The following is a 21,868-nucleotide window of genomic DNA, read 5'->3' on the forward strand; positions in this document are numbered from 1 at the left end:
ATGCGTACAATACTGTGGGCAAAGTAAAAAAGTTCTCAACCACTGGGAAAGGGGTGAAAAAAATTAAAAACTACCCCAAAATACGATTTTTGGATTATATGTTGAAAATATCAAAAAAAGTTTTAAATAAAAGTTGTAGAGCATAAAATTTTAGGCCTATCTACATCAGACCATTTTTCCCCTAAGATGCACCCTTTTACCCCTACGACGGTTCAAAGTACTGAAAAAATGATAATTCAATAAAAAATATAAAAATTGGACTTCTTAAATTTTTTTTTTTAATTATCTTTAAAAAACTACAAAGAACAATCGTAGGGAAACAAAAAAATTTTTTTTATCCCTTCTATTAAAAATCAAGGGGTGAAAACGGTTTTTGCTCGATATTTCGCTTAAAACGGGTTATTTAAAAAAATTTTCTTTTTCATATGAATTTTAAATTTATTTTTTAAATTTTGGTGATGAATTTATATTTATAAATATTTACCTGTAGGAAATATCCCAATTTAAAGACAGGTAATTACTCCCTTAGTCCTACGCCTTTGTAGAAAGAAACAGAAAATGAAGCTATCCTGCTCTTACTCATTGTGACGTAGGTCGCCATGGCACGCATGCGCAAACTCTAAGCTTGCATGCGTGCAAGAGAGATAGTCAACCTATGTTAGTTTCGTCCAAATGTAAACAGTATAACGCGTTAAAATACTTTTTCTTAAATGTATTCTCTTTTTCTTCTATATTCTCTATAGCTCGAGAGTCTCGCGCGCATCTGTGACAGCACGATAGATTTTTGAAAATATCTCAAAAAGTAAGCGTTATAAAGCGATTTGGTATTAATTATGTTTGGTAGACAATTTTATTTGCTACAAAAAAGGTCCAGTACTAAAATATTTTATGTCCCTTACTTTTCGAGATATATTTAAAAAATAAAAATACTATTCCCACCTTTTCTTACATTTTTGAAAATATCTCAAAAAGTAAGCGAGATAAAGCGATTTTGTATTAATTATGTTTTGTAGACAATTTTATTTGCTACAAAAAAGGTCTAGTACTAAAATATTTTATCTCCCTTACTTTTCGAGATATATTTAAAAAAATTACTCTCTTACCTGATACTTTTTATTAAGTTTCACCACTGACAAAGACAGCGCAAGGTCTTGCTCTCTCGGATTTTGTTCAAATTTTGCAAGATGATAGATTTTGCTTACCTTTTTACGAATATATATGGTTATAGGAGCCACTACTCAATAATTTTTGAGATATTTGCAATTAAAAATGCTTATGATGCTATCTAGTGTTTAAATTTACTTCTGAAGTAAGCAATGGTATGTAATAGGTTTAGGATAATAACAACGATTCGGCGTTTCTTTCCAATAGTGGCCGAGTCTTTTTAGGGTTCGAATCTTGGGAGGTAAATTTTTTTTTCTATTTTTATATGTAAAGATACATAATAGAGTTTAAATAAGTTGAAAATGAAATGACTTAAATGACTAGAAACCTTATAAGAGTTTTTTTTTTATTAGCATTTGTATATGTTCTCAATTCTCACTATTTTCAAAATAAATATCAATGATTAGACTGCTAAAATTTCTCAAAAAATCATGAAAATATATCAAGACTTATCTTATTTTTGTTAATTATTAATCTTAATCAGTAATTAAGACTTTCCTACGCTTGTTATAATAAAAAAAATATGTAAAGTGTTTTGAAATACATTAATAGAGAGAAATAAAGGATAAAATTTATTAAAAGGTAATAAAAAAATTTTTTTTTAATATTTGAAACTCGAAAAAAAATAGTAGTTATTAAAGGCCCACGGCCAGACCGGCCTAAAACGTAAAATTAGAAGGTTTGCTTTAAAAATTTTGAAGAAAATCTAAATATGCACTCACTTTAAAAAATGCAATTTAAAGTTTAAAAATCGAAAATTACGTATTAAGACACTTCAAATAATTTTTTTGAATTTTTTTTCGGAAAGTACATTGAAAAACAAAACTTTTATGTAGAATGGTAATTTTCATTGGATGAGTTTTAAAAAAGGTACGGGCTAAAAACCACAGAAAGAGCTGCTTATGAAAATTCGATATCTTTGGAACGGATGATCAAAAAAAAATGCCACAATTTAGGAGGAAGGGTTTTTCAGTGGGTACTAAAAGATACCAAAAAATGGCGCAAATCAAAAATAAAAATTTTTAAAACCGTCCGATTTGGCGTGGAATGCCCCATATGTACAGAATAATATTTATTACAAAACAATAAAAGCATTTCGCAAGTGAGAATAGAGAGTAAACAGTGATTCAGCCCTACGCGAGAATCTGAATGTACCCTGCAATAAACATATCGATGCCGAAGAACACATACTTCTGATTCCGAAAAAAAATTAATTTGTCTCGATATTTTAGTATTTTTTCAAAATCATTGATATTTATTTTGAAAATAGTGAGAATTGAGAACATATACAAATGCTAATAAAAAAAAAAACTCTTATAAGGTTTCTAGTCATTTAAGTCATTTCATTTTCAACTTATTTAAACTCTATTATGTATCTTTACATATAAAAATAGAAAAAAAAATTTACCTCCCAAGATTCGAACCCTAAAAAGACTCGGCCACTATTGGAAAGAAACGCCGAATCGTTGTTATTATCCTAAACCTATTACATACCATTGCTTACTTCAGAAGTAAATTTAAACACTAGATAGCATCATAAGCATTTTTAATTGCAAATATCTCAAAAATTATTGAGTAGTGGCTCCTATAACCATATATATTCGTAAAAAGGTAAGCAAAATCTATCATCTTGCAAAATTTGAACAAAATCCGAGAGAGCAAGACCTTGCGCTGTCTTTGTCAGTGGTGAAACTTAATAAAAAGTATCAGGTAAGAGAGTAATTTTTTTAAATATATCTCGAAAAGTAAGGGAGATAAAATATTTTAGTACTAGACCTTTTTTGTAGCAAATAAAATTGTCTACAAAACATAATTAATACAAAATCGCTTTATCTCGCTTACTTTTTTGAGATATTTTCAAAAATGTAAGAAAAGGTGGGAATAGTATTTTTATTTTTTAAATATATCTCGAAAAGTAAGGGACATAAAATATTTTAGTACTGGACCTTTTTTGTAGCAAATAAAATTGTCTACCAAACATAATTAATACCAAATCGCTTTATAACGCTTACTTTTTGAGATATTTTCAAAAATCTATCGTGCTGTCACAGATGCGCGCGAGACTCTCGAGCTATAGAGAATATAGAAGAAAAAGAGAATACATTTAAGAAAAAGTATTTTAACGCGTTATACTGTTTACATTTGGACGAAACTAACATAGGTTGACTATCTCTCTTGCACGCATGCAAGCTTAGAGTTTGCGCATGCGTGCCATGGCGACCTACGTCACAATGAGTAAGAGCAGGATAGCTTCATTTTCTGTTTCTTTCTACAAAGGCGTAGGACTAAGGGAGTAATTACCTGTCTTTAAATTGGGATATTTCCTACAGGTAAATATTTATAAATATAAATTCATCACCAAAATTTAAAAAATAAATTTAAAATTCATATGAAAAAGAAAATTTTTTTAAATAACCCGTTTTAAGCGAAATATCGAGCAAAAACCGTTTTCACCCCTTGATTTTTAATAGAAGGGATAAAAAAATTTTTTGTTTCCCTACGATTGTTCTTTGTAGTTTTTTAAAGATAATTAAAAAAAAAAAATTTAAGAAGTCCAATTTTTATATTTTTTATTGAATTATCATTTTTTCAGTACTTTGAACCGTCGTAGGGGTAAAAGGGTGCATCTTAGGGGAAAAATGGTCTGATGTAGATAGGCCTAAAATTTTATGCTCTACAACTTTTATTTAAAACTTTTTTTGATATTTTCAACATATAATCCAAAAATCGTATTTTGGGGTAGTTTTTAATTTTTTTCACCCCTTTCCCAGTGGTTGAGAACTTTTTTACTTTGCCCACAGTATTGTACGCATTTTTCTGATAATTTCCATATTTTTTCAGCCGTATAGCTCAAAAACCCGATTTCAGGGCTATTTTGACTGGAGTATCAGTGCTGGTCTCATTGTTAATATTCCTCAGCCATGGATATCGTGTAGTCCAGATAGTATTCTAGTTTATGGGCCAAATATTTGGCAGAAAAGAGTGATTGAAGTGAAATGCCCATATTCATGCCGTAATCAACCGATTTTCGATGAAGAATCACTTGAAATCAACGTTCAATATTTAAAATTTGATGAAAATGGATTGCACTTAAGTACAACTCACTCGATTTAGACTCAAATCCAGCTTCAAATGTACGTCACAAACATTGCTTTTTGTGATTTATTCATCTATTCACCTAAGGGTAGTGTTTTAATAACTATTGAACGAGATGAGGCATTTCTTAACAAAGTCATAACTGCACTGCAAAAATTTTATTTTCATCATTATCTCCAAAGATTATTTTCTATGTATTCTGAAAAAAAAAACTAGATGCATTTTCTATCTACAATATTTAAGATTATTATTATTATTATTATTATTATTTTTATTATTATTATTATTATTATTATTATTATTTAATTTACAATATTTATTTAACTTACCTTTTACTTAACAATTTAACTTATTAGTTTTATAAAGAAAAAAACAAAACTCTATGAGACTTTTGCAAATTTTTATAAATGTTAAAAATTCTTATATTTATTGTAATTTAATTGTTACACAAAAAGTATGAACAAAAATGTGATAAAAAATAATTACATAAATCATATAAATTTTTAAAATAAAGTTTTAATTTTATACACTTGTATTTATATTATTATTTTTAAATTATTGTTTTATTATAGGGTAGGAAATATTTATTAAACTGCAGATTACAAAAACAATTTCATCTACATGAGGAAGTAAAGATATTGGTATTTTTGTAAAAATATTGAAATCTTTGATTCTTTGGTTCACTCTTTCAATATGAATTCTGACTAAAGCAATATTATGGGTTTTGTTAACTTCTTCAGCTGTAAATTGTCCATCATGTGCAAAAGGAGGCATAATGAAGATAGCATTTTTTTTTTCAACTTCGGTTTGAATTTGAGGGAAACCTTTATCAGTAAGAACAACGTCACCAGGTTCTATTAAATCTAATATTCCACAATCGTTCGTAATGTAACAGTCACTAGAACGACCACCGTAGCACTTAGATACAAAAGTTATCACTCCGTTTGGAGCACACCCAACCAAGAATTTCACTGTTTGATGATGTTTATAGTCCGAGTACATCAAAACCTTCTGTCTTACTTCCGGCGGTTGTTCTGTATACACTTCAGTGCAATCGATAATCACGCGTGTTGCAGGGTAATTTTTTTTGAAAGCTTCTGGTAGAGTTGCTTGTATAGTAGCTCTCGAAGGCCAAACTATAAAATTTTTCAATAAAATATTGAGTTGTTGTAAGTTCCTGATAAATATTTTTTGTGCTGAAGTTCTGTGAATGCTGAATAGTATTCCTAGTGCTGTAAATGTCAGACCAGTCTTCAATTTTGTCAAAGTGATAAGTAATTTTGTTTTTTTATCTATTTTGGTAGATTTTATGTCAGGAAGCATATTTAATAAAAGTGCAAATATTGAAAAATTAACACCGGTTAAACTGCTTAAGGATTGGTCATCATGAACAGAAGTAATTCCATGGAAACCTGGACAATCAGATTTAATAGAATCTGGAGCAATTGGATCACACCCAACATCTTCAACGTTCTTGTGTAAAGGCGGCAAATTAACATAACAAATTTTTTCAGCTGTCCTTTTCATTGGAATGTTTACTTGTACTTCAACAGTACTTACACCATCACAGGAATTTATATTACAAAAAAAATAATTATGTTCATCTAAAACACTTTCATCAACAATTTCATCAGTTTGACATGTAATACTACGAGTTGTTTTTTTTGGAGTATCATCAAATGCACAATGATCTTCTACACTCTGTGTTTCAACATCTACCCAATTATTATCATCTTCAATTTCAATTTCACTTATATTATTATTACTATTATTGTTATTATTATTTTTATTATTAAAGATATTCATTTCACTCCGTAAATTCCTTTGTCGTAATCGTTCGAAACGTTTAACTGATTGAGTTGAGTTTTTTGTATTTACTTTACTAGGAAAAATTGTTGGTGTGTATGAAGGATGCCGAGGATGTTCAGACTTCTGATTATTTATAAAATGAGCACTACAAATTCGAGTGTTTTTAGTTGGCTCCCAATCAGTTGGATATTTCCTAAAAAAAAATTTTTTTAATTTTACTATTCCCTAGTACTATTTCATTTATTTTATAAAATAATCATTATATAGTTTAATATTTTATTTTATACTACTTAGCTTTTTAAATTTGATCGTGATTAATTTAATTTTTTTATTAAAATAATTTACTTACACATAGTTTTTCACTGCATTTATCCATTGTTCACGTTTATGGGGTTATCCACTCTGAATTCAGAGTACTTGCAGGGAAACGATAAAATTTAACTCTTGAATTTTGGTTTTTGTTTTTATATGGTATATTGGAACATCCACGGATACAACAAGATACTTTTCAAGAAGACATTACAAAAATTTACTTCAATCAGATTAAAAAAATAATTAATTTAATAAATTTGCTATTATTTTGTATAGCACTTGCCATCACTTTGCTTTACATTTTTCCCAGCAGGTGCCGTCAAAGTCATCTTTCTCAATCCCTTATAGGGTCTCTAAACAAGACGATATTGTGTTTTATTTTAAGTGAGAGAGAGAGAGAGAGAGAGAGAGAGTGTGTATGTGTGTGTGTTTGTGTGTGTTGTATGTGTGTGTAACAAAGTACAAAGGCAAGCACTGCGCGTGGCGTGATATTGCTACGTCAGAGCATTGCAAGCAGCGAAATCAAGGGAAAGCTCCTCATATAAAGAGAGCGCAAGGACGCGTGGGGTAGAGAGTGATAGAATGATACGATACAAGCCATTTAGAGAGTGATCGAGCGATTTAGATAGTGATTTATCGAGGAAGTGAATAACGAATGATTAGCAAGTTTCCGTAAGATTACGGGTTTTGTTTATGTGTTTATATAGGATAATATAGAAAGGTCTACTTTATTAATTTAGGATATAGTTTAACATGATTATATTTAAGATGAACACACTTGTTACATCGTAAAATCGTAGAAGAACAATAAAAAAAGAATAGCGAAATAAAACAGGGTTTTAAACTTTATTTAAAACAAAAAGAAAATCACTGAATAAGAATAATACCATTCTAATAGGCCTAAATAAACAATTATATCTTTAGTCTTTAACATTAATCTAATTTACCAATACAGTCTCAGATAACTATAATATAAATTAAATTACCATTACTTAGCAGGTTTCATGCGTATAAGAAGGTATTCTGGCCTAGACATTTGAAAAAATCGATTTTTTTTTCATATTTTCAAAGTTTAGACCCTTAAGAATATGTCCTTAAACAGATTTTTCAAAATTTAAATCATTTTTGGAGATACAGAAGTTTTAGTAACGCGGTATCCTGTATCATTCTACCCTAAATACGCAAAACTTTGAACGCGTTTTTCTCAAAACTACTTTTTTCGAGGTGGTTGAAATGATATCTCAAGCTCTAGTCAACCGTTTCCTTTGAAATTTAGTGGGAATGTTCTTTATACATCTCTCTATCAGGTGACCCTTGGATTTTGAAAAATTTTAATTTTTAGTATTTTAAAAAAATTCGAGAAGATTATGTGAATTTTTTTTCTTTTTTTTGGCTAAGGGTAACCCTATAGCGACATCTTTACTGATTAGGAATTCTCCAAATTTGTATGTCTCAGATCACTACAATGGCTGTAATTATGTTTACCAGAGTGCACCGTTCTTTTTGTAGCCCACACTTCACCGGCCCCCTTTTCTACGAATTTTTTATTTTTGTTTTATCATGACTTTTTTGTTGTATTCATCAAATGTTAAAAAACATCATTAAAAAAAATGTAAAGTAAAAATGTTTTCCCTTTATGCTAATATTAGCTCGAAAAATACTTAAAATTTAGCGTTCTAGACACGACTACCTACTTAGGAGGTCAGATTGAGTGTAAGATATTGTAGATTGATATTATAAACTAATTGTATAAAAAGCTACTTGTCGAATAAAAGAATATCTTTTATGTCTTGAGTGGTACCGGAAAAACTGATATTCTTAGCCCGATACAAAATGATAGATTAGTCTACTATATGTATTTTTATTAAATATTTACTAATTATATTACCATTCTAATACACTCCTCTTTTATTACAGGACAGAATAAGACTGAATGTCATGATTACACAGTAGCAATAAAATAATTACAATAGAAAGAAAAAAAAACGATACAGCTTTAATTTAAAATTATCTTTATTTATAGAATTTTATTTCCATTTACAACATTCATACTTTCCAAACATTGATAAATACAACAATGAATAAAACCAACAAGCGTAGTGGACAACAGCTATTCTGAAGGTGAATCTCGAAAAGGAAGCTACATAGGTTGAATGTAATAAGTTTTTAGAAAACAATATAAAATTCATTAAATATTTAAAAATTATTTTAACATTCTACTACACTCTTCTTTTATTTTAACAAAATGTATAAATAGATGTCATGATTACACACGGGCCATGAAAAAAAAAAAAAACCTCTTTCCCGGTGGTTGAGAACTTCTTTGCTTTGCCCATACTTTTGTACGCACTTTTTTGATTATTTCCATATTTTTTCAGCCGTATAGGTAAAAAACCCGATTTCACGGCTATTTGGACTGGACTAATAGGGTACAAACGAGCCGACGGTCGAAATAAAGAAAGAAGGTGCGTGGTCTGTTTTTATTTTACCAAACGTGTCATTTTTTTCTATTTAAAAATATTTCTATTTTTTTATTAAAAAATTAATATTAAATTCTTTATTTCGCAAATATTATAATTAATAATTATGAAATATATAGAATATAATAATTGCATTGTCAGCAATATTTTACCAAAAAAAAAAATGATTACAAGATTCATCAGAGAAAAAGAATTAGACAACACTGTAGAATATTTTTCTTATATTCTTATAAATATCTAAAGACGTGTTTTTTAATTTTAATGTTTGCGTATTTAGGATATGTACACTAAATTTTCAATAAAACAGAAAGATTTTTAAATAGAATAGATATAAATAGAGACTGGACACGTAAAACCAAAAAATAAACCATATTTTTTAATTTTATTTTCAGTAAAAATACAATAATGTAAATTATTTCTAAAATATAGAAACCATTTTATAAATAAAAAATATTAAAAAACAAAAATAAACCAAAAATTTTTTTTTTAATTAAATAAATTATAAAAAATAAAACAATGAAAACTAATAAATAATAGATTTTAATTTCGTTGTATTTCAAAACTAGATGAACCGAAAAAAATACGACAACAATTTTTCCTTTCTTTTTACAGTATCTTAAGATATTGGTTGCAACAAAAAAAACTACTTATGTGTGTAAACCCATAATAAAGATATCTCAATTTCAGAGAAAATGGAAAAGTGTGAAAGAAAAAATTCATCTACCTGAGTTTCAAAAAAATATATATTATATGTACTTATTTACTTATGTTAGGACGGCGAATCTTTCTGTCGACAAATATTCTAAAAAAATTTTTTTTTTCCATTTATAGCTATCGAATTCGGCATTCCTTCTTGATGGATAGAGTTTTGAAAATATTAGTTCTTGTTAGTCATCTACACCCTAAGGTCGATTTCCTTTCATGAAAACAGAGTTCTAAAAAACAGGGAAGGTCTGTAGAAAATCGATATATATTTATAATCTTTATTATCGATGCGATAATATTCCTGTCTATAGTTTTTTTGTACCCAACGTGTCATATCTTTTCTATTAAAAAATGTTTCTATTTTATTTAAAAATTGATATTAAATTCTTTATTCCGAAAATAATGTAATTAATAATTATGAAATACATAGAATATATAATTATTGTATTGTTTGAAATATATTTTACAAAAAAGAATGTTTACAAGATACATCAGAAAAAAAGAATTAGAAAAAATTGTAGAATACACTAGCAGCAGCTTACAAATTCCATTCAAAAGCAAGTAAATTACTGTCACATTTATATTTTGCTTCATTATAAAATATATTTGATACATAAAGACAAAATGTGTTTATTAATTTAATTTTTATATGTTTTTATACGAAATATCCAAAGACATGTACTAACCCAGGAATGCCAAAAAATAATATAATTAATTATAATATTTACGTAATAAAGAAATTTATGTTAATTCTTTAATAGAATAAAAACATTTTTAACATGCTAAACGCCCAGCGTTAATCGGTGGATCTTACCACGAGGCTGAAATTTAAGACTTGTTGTGTACACAGTTCGATAAACTGAAAGAGCGATACGATTCAATGCGTTTTTTAGATTTTTCGTTGTTCAGATATTTATTTAGACGATAGTATTTAGAGAATTTAAGTTTGTGGTTCAAAGATTAAAGACGAGATATGTTATAAATAATAAGGGTCTCGAAGTGTGGTAGGCTATGAAGTTGAAAAAGTATTTCTCGAAAAGATCTCTATTAGATTTCTCATTGCATTTGTACCAGAACCTTTGTCCAGTCCAGCAGTATTTTCCATATGTTTTTCCTAACGTCTTTATTTCGTCATTCCAAAAGCTTTGTTAGACAGCGTAAAAATTTAAATGAAAATGAGAAATCGAAAACCATTGTAACCAATAAAATTTAATGCCTGAGTTTCACGAAAAGGATATTTTATATTTACTTAATTTACGACGAATTATATTTCCTTTGATAAACATCCTATGATTTTAGTGTCTATTTATAACTATCGCATTCAGCATTCTATTTTTATTCCATAAATTTGGAAAAGTGTACTTTTTATCGGCCATATTCCACTCACTAAATCATACCGGTGACCTTTATAATATATGGTAATAATATTATAATAAATAAATTCTACAATTATCTTACTCTTGAAACTGTGCATTCGTCTCATTCTCTCCAAACTTAGATTTTTAAAGGTTTCACTTCTTACACGTGTGATATCTGCACACATGCTTTTTCTTTTTATCTTTTACTCTTGAAATTATCGTCATCGAAGACAATTGTTAGATCATGTTAGTTTTCTAAGCCAATGAGCTTCGTGGGTGTCAGTATGAGTATCCAATAGGAATAAAGTACGCATATCCTAAAAGCTGATTCGCTGTAGAAAAGAAGGAACGGTCAGAGAAGTGGGGGCAGACATAGGTTTATAAATAGGATCGAGACGCGAAGCGAGCCATTTCTGTTCGACCTGTTGAGTCTTATGTTCTTTTTTTTGTTTGTTTGTTGGTAAGATTGATCTGTTTTACGTAAAATCAGCGTATCTTTTATACGGATTGATCGTTAACAAAAAAGAATAATTTTGATTAAACATAATCAAATTTGAGAAAAAATGTTATTGATATTAACTGCAACTAGTATTATTTTATTCTTGGTTATTGAAAATGTGCGTGCCGGCGGAGGTCTCAATCCATGAGCTAGCTACTACAGAAAAGGTAAAAGAAGCTTACTTTAGTTCTTAACATATTGCATGCAGCGTTCTGTTATTTCAGAGCCCACATATTTTTAGGTGCTGTTTATGTATACTAATTTATTATTTATATTAAAAAATGTCGCTTTTATCTCACCAAGTTAATTTTCGTTTAAAGTATTATATTTAGTACATCTGATATTTCATCAAACAACAAAAATTGGCTTAAATTTTTATTTTCATTTAATACTATTTTAGAATTAGTGTTTCTTTCATTAAAAAGTTATTATAAATCATCATTTAATGATTGAAAAAATAATGGATTTTTAAAAAGCTTTTTTCTTACAAATTATCATAATACACGATTCTTGAAATAACAGAATGCCGAACAATAAACTACTTTTTAAGGTAAGATGTGTAATATATATATATAATATGTAACTATATGTATATGTTTTTATGTGTATACGGTAACTAACAATGTCCGTCTGATTTTTACGCTCTCGGACTGTAGACATTCATTTTGTTTTTCGTTAATCATTTGTTAGGAGAATATAATATATGATTTTATTACCTTGGTAACGTAACAAGAAAATTTATTTTTAATTCCTTTATTCAATCTTTTCAGTTCAAAAAAATTTGAAAACGATATACTCACACATTATGTTAACATTTTATGATAACATTTTAACTTCTTATTTTAACTCTACTACCTACACCTCTTCTTTATTCTTTCCATTGTCCTATTGTCATTTATTCTCATCTTTTTCCTTAACTTTTTCTTTCTTTGAAATCCCTACTTCTTCTCTCCATAGCAGATAAACGATTTTATGACCGTGTTTTGTTTTTGGCAACGCCATAAGTACGCGCGTGCACACAAAACACACCCCAGCGCGCACGCGCGGATCACATACATCCATCCATCCATCCATACATATACTTGTCTCATATACTACACACGCGGACAAAAGAAAGTATAACATTTTTTGTAGCTTTATTTCTAAGAAATTTATCTTATAAAAATATCTATATTCTCAATTCCAATAGCGTTTGTTATTCTACGTCCTTACATTTCTTCTGTTTTTATATATACATAATTCATATACGGCACAAAACACTGCTTCTGCTGTTTTATTCCTGAATTTATTTTATTGTTACAATTCTTTATATTATTTTTTGGTCAAGACTTTCATATCTTCATTAATAAGTGGCTATCAGTCGAAAATACTGCTTTTAATGAATCGAATAATAATTATTAATTTATTTTTATAATTTAAATAGTATTATAATTATGTATTTTTTTAAAATATTGATTAAATATTTATTTCTTTTGTCGGTCAATATTTCATACATTTTAGCTGATTAGACAGAAGTAGAAGTAGAAATATATTTTATTATTGATAGTACATTTATATGTTTAAATTTAATAACAAATTTAATAATTTATCAATTATATATTTTTTATTTTTATAATGTTAAAATCTTTAATATTACATATTTTGTTGTTGTAATTTTTAATAAATATTTATTTTTCTTGTGGGAGAAATTTTATCAATATCCACATATTAGCTGATTTACTAGAAGTAGAAATTGAAATGTTTTATTGTTGATAGTTTCAGTATTTAGTTATTCAAAGATAAGAATAAATTGCACTTTATAGATTGTTTATAAAAAAAAGAATTTACAGGAATACGCGTGAGTCGTTCCTTATTTTCTTACAGTAGTATTTTATTATATAATACTCTACTGTTCTACTATTAAATTATTTTAATCACAGACATTATATTATTTAATTATTTAGTTGTTAACATATTCGTCCAATTTTATTCAATTTAAAAATTAACATAAAAAGCGTTTATTTATTTTTTTTTTCGATTTTCTTCTTTTTTCATATAGTATTTTTTGTTAAAAACAGAAAAATATATATTACGTCTCAACAATTAATTATTAGAACTCCTGTGTAATTAATGTAATAAAACATTCAATATAATCATCCTTTTTTCAACATTTGAAATAACGAGAAAACGTTCTTTTATTTTATAATTTGTCAAATAGTCACAGATAGAATCAAAATCGTAGGATGTTTATCGTCGAGGGAAATAGAATTCTGTTTTAAATACACTATCGATCTCTTAGTGAAAGAAAACTCCACTCAGAGATCAAGAGGAGGAATATTCTGGAGGACAATAAATTTCCAAACAAACTTAAGAATTATCGGGACATATTGGTGCGACAAAAACCATTGTATGCTGTGTCTGGATCTTCAAGTGGTTTCGGATTTCAATGTAAAAACACAGGCAACACCCTATAAAAAGAAACGATATTCCTTTATTTTAAAACAAAGTTTTTTTATGCAGGATTTCCACTACGTTCTTTACCAAAAACATAAGCTGTGTACCCATCTGTGGACTATAGGGGGTGGATCCTTCTGCTATTAATCGATAAGATTTATAATTTCATTCCTTTTCAAAGAGTTTCATCAATCGATGGGTAGAGCTTTTGTGTTTAGTAAAGATCGTAGTTGAAATCATGCATAAAGAAACTTTGTTTTTTCTAAACAACGGAATCTCGTTTCCTTCCAATCTCTGAGAGAAGTTTTCTACACCCATACCATCCAAAAAGTCATAAATAGAACATTAAATAAAAGCAACAAGCGTAGTAGACTACGGCTATTCTGATGGTTAATCTCAAAGAAAAAGCTACATAGGTTTTATTTAATGAGTTTTTAGAAAACAATATAAAGTTCTATTAATCATTTACAAATTTTTCTAACATTCTACTTCAATTTCTTTTATTCTAGATAAATGTAAAACTGGATGCCATGATTGCACAAGGGCCATGAATAATTGCAATAAAAGGAAACCTTAATTCTGTTGCAATGCTTTAATTAAAAGTTATCTTCATTTGAGGAATATTATTCCATTTCCAACAAAAAAACTATCTAAACAGTCTTAAACACAACATTGCATAAATGCAACAAGCGTCGCGGACAGCGGCTATGCTAAAGGTAAATTTCGAAGAAGAAGCTACATAGATTGTGTGTAATGAGTTCTTAGAAAACAATATGAAATTTCATTATATATTTAAAAAATATTAACATTTTACTAAATTCTTCTTTTATTCTAACTAAATATAAAACTAGATTTCATGGTTACTCAGGGGCCATGAAATAATTGCAAACGAAGAAAAAAATTAATACTATTGCAATTCTTTAGATGAAAGTTATCTTCATTTAAGGAATATTATTCCATTTCCAACAAAAAAACTATCTAAACAGTCTTAAACACAACATTGCATAAATGCAACAAGCGTCGTGGATAGCGGCTATTCTAAAGGTAAATCTCGAAGAAGAAGCTACATAGGTTGTGTGTAATGAGTTTTTAGAAAACAATATGAAATTTTATTAAATATTAAAAAGATATTAACATTCTACTTCAATTTCTTTTATTCTAGATAAATGTAAAACTGGATGCCATGATTACACAAGGGCCATGAATAATTACAATAAAAGGAAACCTTAATTCTGTTGCAATGCTTTAATTAAAAGTTATCTTTATTTAAGAAATATTATTCCATTTCCAACATCAAAACTATCTAAACAGTCTTAAACATAACATTGCATAAATGCAACAAGCGTCGTGGACAGCGGCTATTCTAAAGGTAAATCTCGAAGAAGAAGCTTAATAGATTGTGTGTAATGAGTTTTTAGAAAACAATATGAAATTTCATTATATATTTAAAAAATATTAACATTTAACTAAATTCTTCTTTTACTCTAACTAAATATAAAACTAGATTTCATGGTTACTCAGGGGCCATGAAATAATTGCAAACGAAGAAAAAAATTAATACTATTGCAATTCTTTAGATGAAAGTTATCTTCATTTGAGGAATATTATTCCATTTCCAACAAAAAAACTATCTAAACAGTCTTAAACACAACATTGCATAAATGCAACAAGCGTCATGGACAGCGGCTATTCTAAAGGTAAATCTCGAAGAAGAAGCTACATAGGTTGTGTGTAATGAGTTTTTAGAAAACAATATGAAATTTTATTAAATATTAAAAAGATATTAACATTCTACTTCAATTTCTTTTATTCTAGATAAATGTAAAACTGGATGCCATGATTACACAAGGGCCATGAATAATTACAATAAAAGGAAACCTTAATTCTGTTGCAATGCTTTAATTAAAAGTTATCTTTATTAAAGAAATATTATTCCATTTCCAACATCAAAACTATCTAAACAGTCTTAAACATAACATTGCATAAATGCAACAAGCGTCGTGGACAGCGGCTATTCTAAAGGTAAATCTCGAAGAAGAAGCTTCATAGATTGTGTGTAATGAGTTTTTAGAAAACAACATGAAATTTTTATTAAATATTTAAAAAATATTAACATTTAACTAAATTCTTCTTTTACTCCAACTAAATATAAAACTAGATTTCATGGTTACTCAGGGGCCATGAAATAATTGCAAACGAAGAAAAAAATTAATACTATTGCAATTCTTTAGATGAAAGTTATCTTCATTTAAGGAATATTATTCCATTTCCAACATCAAAACTATCTAAACAGTCTTAAACACAACATTGCATAAATGCAACAAGCGTCGTGGACAGCGGCTATTCTAAAGGTAAATCTCGAAGAAGAAGCTACATAGGTTGTGTGTAATGAGTTTTTAGAAAACAATATGAAATTTTATTAAATATTAAAAAGATATTAACATTCTACTTCAATTTCTTTTATTCTAGATAAATGTAAAACTGGATGCCATGATTACACAAGGGCCATGAATAATTACAATAAAAGGAAACCTTAATTCTGTTGCAATGCTTTAATTAAAAGTTATCTTTATTTAAGAAATATTATTCCATTTCCAACATCAAAACTATCTAAACAGTCTTAAACATAACATTGCATAAATGCAACAAGCGTCGTGGACAGCGGCTATTCTAAAGGTAAATCTCGAAGAAGAAGCTTCATAGATTGTGTGTAATGAGTTTTTAGAAAACAACATGAAATTTTTATTAAATATTTAAAAAATATTAACATTTAACTAAATTCTTCTTTTACTCCAACTAAATATAAAACTAGATTTCATGGTTACTCAGGGGCCATGAAATAATTGCAAACGAAGAAAAAAATTAATACTATTGCAATTCTTTAGATGAAAGTTATCTTCATTTAAGGAATATTATTCCATTTCCAACATCAAAACTATCTAAACAGTCTTAAACACAACATTGCATAAATGCAACAAGCGTCGTGGACAGCGGCTATTCTAAAGGTAAATCTCGAAGAAGAAGCTACATAGGTTGTGTGTAATGAGTTTTTAGAAAACAATATGAAATTTTATTAAATATTAAAAAGATATTAACATTCTACTTCAATTTCTTTTATTCTAGATAAATGTAAAACTGAATGCCATGATTACACAAGGGCCATGAATAATTACAATAAAAGGAAACCTTAATTCTGTTGCAATGCTTTAATTAAAAGTTATCTTTATTTAAGAAATATTATTCCATTTCCAACATCAAAACTATCTAAACAGTCTTAAACATAACATTGCATAAATGCAACAAGCGTCGTGGACAGCGGCTATTCTAAAGGTAAATCTCGAAGAAGAAGCTTCATAGATTGTGTGTAATGAGTTTTTAGAAAACAACATGAAATTTTTATTAAATATTTAAAAAATATTAACATTTAACTAAATTCTTCTTTTACTCCAACTAAATATAAAACTAGATTTCATGGTTACTCAGGGGCCATGAAATAATTGCAAACGAAGAAAAAAATTAATACTATTGCAATTCTTTAGATGAAAGTTATCTTCATTTAAGGAATATTATTCCATTTCCAACATCAAAACTATCTAAACAGTCTTAAACACAACATTGCATAAATGCAACAAGCGTCGTGGACAGCGGCTATTCTAAAGGTAAATCTCGAAGAAGAAGCTACATAGGTTGTGTGTAATGAGTTTTTAGAAAACAATATGAAATTTTATTAAATATTAAAAAGATATTAACATTCTACTTCAATTTCTTTTATTCTAGATAAATGTAAAACTGAATGCCATGATTACACAAGGGCCATGAATAATTACAATAAAAGGAAACCTTAATTCTGTTGCAATGCTTTAATTAAAAGTTATCTTTATTTAAGAAATATTATTCCATTTCCAACATCAAAACTATCTAAACAGTCTTAAACATAACATTGCATAAATGCAACAAGCGTCGTGGACAGCGGCTATTCTAAAGGTAAATCTCGAAGAAGAAGCTTAATAGATTGTGTGTAATGAGTTTTTAGAAAACAATATGAAATTTCATTATATATTTAAAAAATATTAACATTTAACTAAATTCTTCTTTTACTCTAACTAAATATAAAACTAGATTTCATGGTTACTCAGGGGCCATGAAATAATTGCAAACGAAGAAAAAAATTAATACTATTGCAATTCTTTAGATGAAAGTTATCTTCATTTGAGGAATATTATTCCATTTCCAACAAAAAAACTATCTAAACAGTCTTAAACACAACATTGCATAAATGCAACAAGCGTCATGGACAGCGGCTATTCTAAAGGTAAATCTCGAAGAAGAAGCTACATAGGTTGTGTGTAATGAGTTTTTAGAAAACAATATGAAATTTTATTAAATATTAAAAAGATATTAACATTCTACTTCAATTTCTTTTATTCTAGATAAATGTAAAACTGGATGCCATGATTACACAAGGGCCATGAATAATTACAATAAAAGGAAACCTTAATTCTGTTGCAATGCTTTAATTAAAAGTTATCTTTATTTAAGAAATATTATTCCATTTCCAACATCAAAACTATCTAAACAGTCTTAAACATAACATTGCATAAATGCAACAAGCGTCGTGGACAGCGGCTATTCTAAAGGTAAATCTCGAAGAAGAAGCTTCATAGATTGTGTGTAATGAGTTTTTAGAAAACAACATGAAATTTTTATTAAATATTTAAAAAATATTAACATTTAACTAAATTCTTCTTTTACTCCAACTAAATATAAAACTAGATTTCATGGTTACTCAGGGGCCATGAAATAATTGCAAACGAAGAAAAAAATTAATACTATTGCAATTCTTTAGATGAAAGTTATCTTCATTTAAGGAATATTATTCCATTTCCAACATCAAAACTATCTAAACAGTCTTAAACACAACATTGCATAAATGCAACAAGCGTCGTGGACAGCGGCTATTCTAAAGGTAAATCTCGAAGAAGAAGCTACATAGGTTGTGTGTAATGAGTTTTTAGAAAACAATATGAAATTTTATTAAATATTAAAAAGATATTAACATTCTACTTCAATTTCTTTTATTCTAGATAAATGTAAAACTGGATGCCATGATTACACAAGGGCCATGAATAATTACAATAAAAGGAAACCTTAATTCTGTTGCAATGCTTTAATTAAAAGTTATCTTTATTTAAGAAATATTATTCCATTTCCAACATCAAAACTATCTAAACAGTCTTAAACATAACATTGCATAAATGCAACAAGCGTCGTGGACAGCGGCTATTCTAAAGGTAAATCTCGAAGAAGAAGCTTCATAGATTGTGTGTAATGAGTTTTTAGAAAACAACATGAAATTTTTATTAAATATTTAAAAAATATTAACATTTAACTAAATTCTTCTTTTACTCCAACTAAATATAAAACTAGATTTCATGGTTACTCAGGGGCCATGAAATAATTGCAAACGAAGAAAAAAATTAATACTATTGCAATTCTTTAGATGAAAGTTATCTTCATTTAAGGAATATTATTCCATTTCCAACATCAAAACTATCTAAACAGTCTTAAACACAACATTGCATAAATGCAACAAGCGTCGTGGACAGCGGCTATTCTAAAGGTAAATCTCGAAGAAGAAGCTACATAGGTTGTGTGTAATGAGTTTTTAGAAAACAATATGAAATTTTATTAAATATTAAAAAGATATTAACATTCTACTTCAATTTCTTTTATTCTAGATAAATGTAAAACTGAATGCCATGATTACACAAGGGCCATGAATAATTACAATAAAAGGAAACCTTAATTCTGTTGCAATGCTTTAATTAAAAGTTATCTTTATTTAAGAAATATTATTCCATTTCCAACATCAAAACTATCTAAACAGTCTTAAACATAACATTGCATAAATGCAACAAGCGTCGTGGACAGCGGCTATTCTAAAGGTAAATCTCGAAGAAGAAGCTTCATAGATTGTGTGTAATGAGTTTTTAGAAAACAACATGAAATTTTTATTAAATATTTAAAAAATATTAACATTTAACTAAATTCTTCTTTTACTCCAACTAAATATAAAACTAGATTTCATGGTTACTCAGGGGCCATGAAATAATTGCAAACGAAGAAAAAAATTAATACTATTGCAATTCTTTAGATGAAAGTTATCTTCATTTAAGGAATATTATTCCATTTCCAACATCAAAACTATCTAAACAGTCTTAAACACAACATTGCATAAATGCAACAAGCGTCGTGGACAGCGGCTATTCTAAAGGTAAATCTCGAAGAAGAAGCTACATAGGTTGTGTGTAATGAGTTTTTAGAAAACAATATGAAATTTTATTAAATATTAAAAAGATATTAACATTCTACTTCAATTTCTTTTATTCTAGATAAATGTAAAACTGAATGCCATGATTACACAAGGGCCATGAATAATTACAATAAAAGGAAACCTTAATTCTGTTGCAATGCTTTAATTAAAAGTTATCTTTATTTAAGAAATATTATTCCATTTCCAACATCAAAACTATCTAAACAGTCTTAAACATAACATTGCATAAATGCAACAAGCGTCGTGGACAGCGGCTATTCTAAAGGTAAATCTCGAAGAAGAAGCTTAATAGATTGTGTGTAATGAGTTTTTAGAAAACAATATGAAATTTCATTATATATTTAAAAAATATTAACATTTAACTAAATTCTTCTTTTACTCTAACTAAATATAAAACTAGATTTCATGGTTACTCAGGGGCCATGAAATAATTGCAAACGAAGAAAAAAATTAATACTATTGCAATTCTTTAGATGAAAGTTATCTTCATTTGAGGAATATTATTCCATTTCCAACAAAAAAACTATCTAAACAGTCTTAAACACAACATTGCATAAATGCAACAAGCGTCATGGACAGCGGCTATTCTAAAGGTAAATCTCGAAGAAGAAGCTACATAGGTTGTGTGTAATGAGTTTTTAGAAAACAATATGAAATTTTATTAAATATTAAAAAGATATTAACATTCTACTTCAATTTCTTTTATTCTAGATAAATGTAAAACTGGATGCCATGATTACACAAGGGCCATGAATAATTACAATAAAAGGAAACCTTAATTCTGTTGCAATGCTTTAATTAAAAGTTATCTTTATTAAAGAAATATTATTCCATTTCCAACATCAAAACTATCTAAACAGTCTTAAACATAACATTGCATAAATGCAACAAGCGTCGTGGACAGCGGCTATTCTAAAGGTAAATCTCGAAGAAGAAGCTTCATAGATTGTGTGTAATGAGTTTTTAGAAAACAACATGAAATTTTTATTAAATATTTAAAAAATATTAACATTTAACTAAATTCTTCTTTTACTCCAACTAAATATAAAACTAGATTTCATGGTTACTCAGGGGCCATGAAATAATTGCAAACGAAGAAAAAAATTAATACTATTGCAATTCTTTAGATGAAAGTTATCTTCATTTAAGGAATATTATTCCATTTCCAACATCAAAACTATCTAAACAGTCTTAAACACAACATTGCATAAATGCAACAAGCGTCGTGGACAGCGGCTATTCTAAAGGTAAATCTCGAAGAAGAAGCTACATAGGTTGTGTGTAATGAGTTTTTAGAAAACAATATGAAATTTTATTAAATATTAAAAAGATATTAACATTCTACTTCAATTTCTTTTATTCTAGATAAATGTAAAACTGGATGCCATGATTACACAAGGGCCATGAATAATTACAATAAAAGGAAACCTTAATTCTGTTGCAATGCTTTAATTAAAAGTTATCTTTATTTAAGAAATATTATTCCATTTCCAACATCAAAACTATCTAAACAGTCTTAAACATAACATTGCATAAATGCAACAAGCGTCGTGGACAGCGGCTATTCTAAAGGTAAATCTCGAAGAAGAAGCTTCATAGATTGTGTGTAATGAGTTTTTAGAAAACAACATGAAATTTTTATTAAATATTTAAAAAATATTAACATTTAACTAAATTC

General features: G+C 27.8%; 1 protein-coding gene across 1 annotated transcript; it reads right to left on the reverse strand.

Annotated features, from left to right (window-relative positions):
• Window positions 1-4,795: 4,795 nt before the first annotated feature.
• On the reverse strand, window positions 4,796-6,703 carry LOC149030523 (uncharacterized). The gene is made up of 2 exons (XM_089178770.1): window positions 6,419-6,703; window positions 4,796-6,262 (listed from the first exon to the last, which is right to left on the reverse strand). The coding sequence occupies exon 2, from the start codon at window positions 6,064-6,066 to the stop codon at window positions 4,816-4,818; it is 1,251 nt and encodes a 416-aa protein (XP_089034896.1). The 5' UTR covers window positions 6,067-6,262; window positions 6,419-6,703; the 3' UTR covers window positions 4,796-4,815.
• Window positions 6,704-21,868: the final 15,165 nt, after the last annotated feature.

This window comes from Polistes dominula, unplaced genomic scaffold (assembly GCF_049000335.1).
Source record: "Polistes dominula isolate Pdom_NZ unplaced genomic scaffold, Pdom_raw_medaka contig_18, whole genome shotgun sequence".
NCBI lineage: Eukaryota > Metazoa > Arthropoda > Insecta > Hymenoptera > Vespidae > Polistes > Polistes dominula.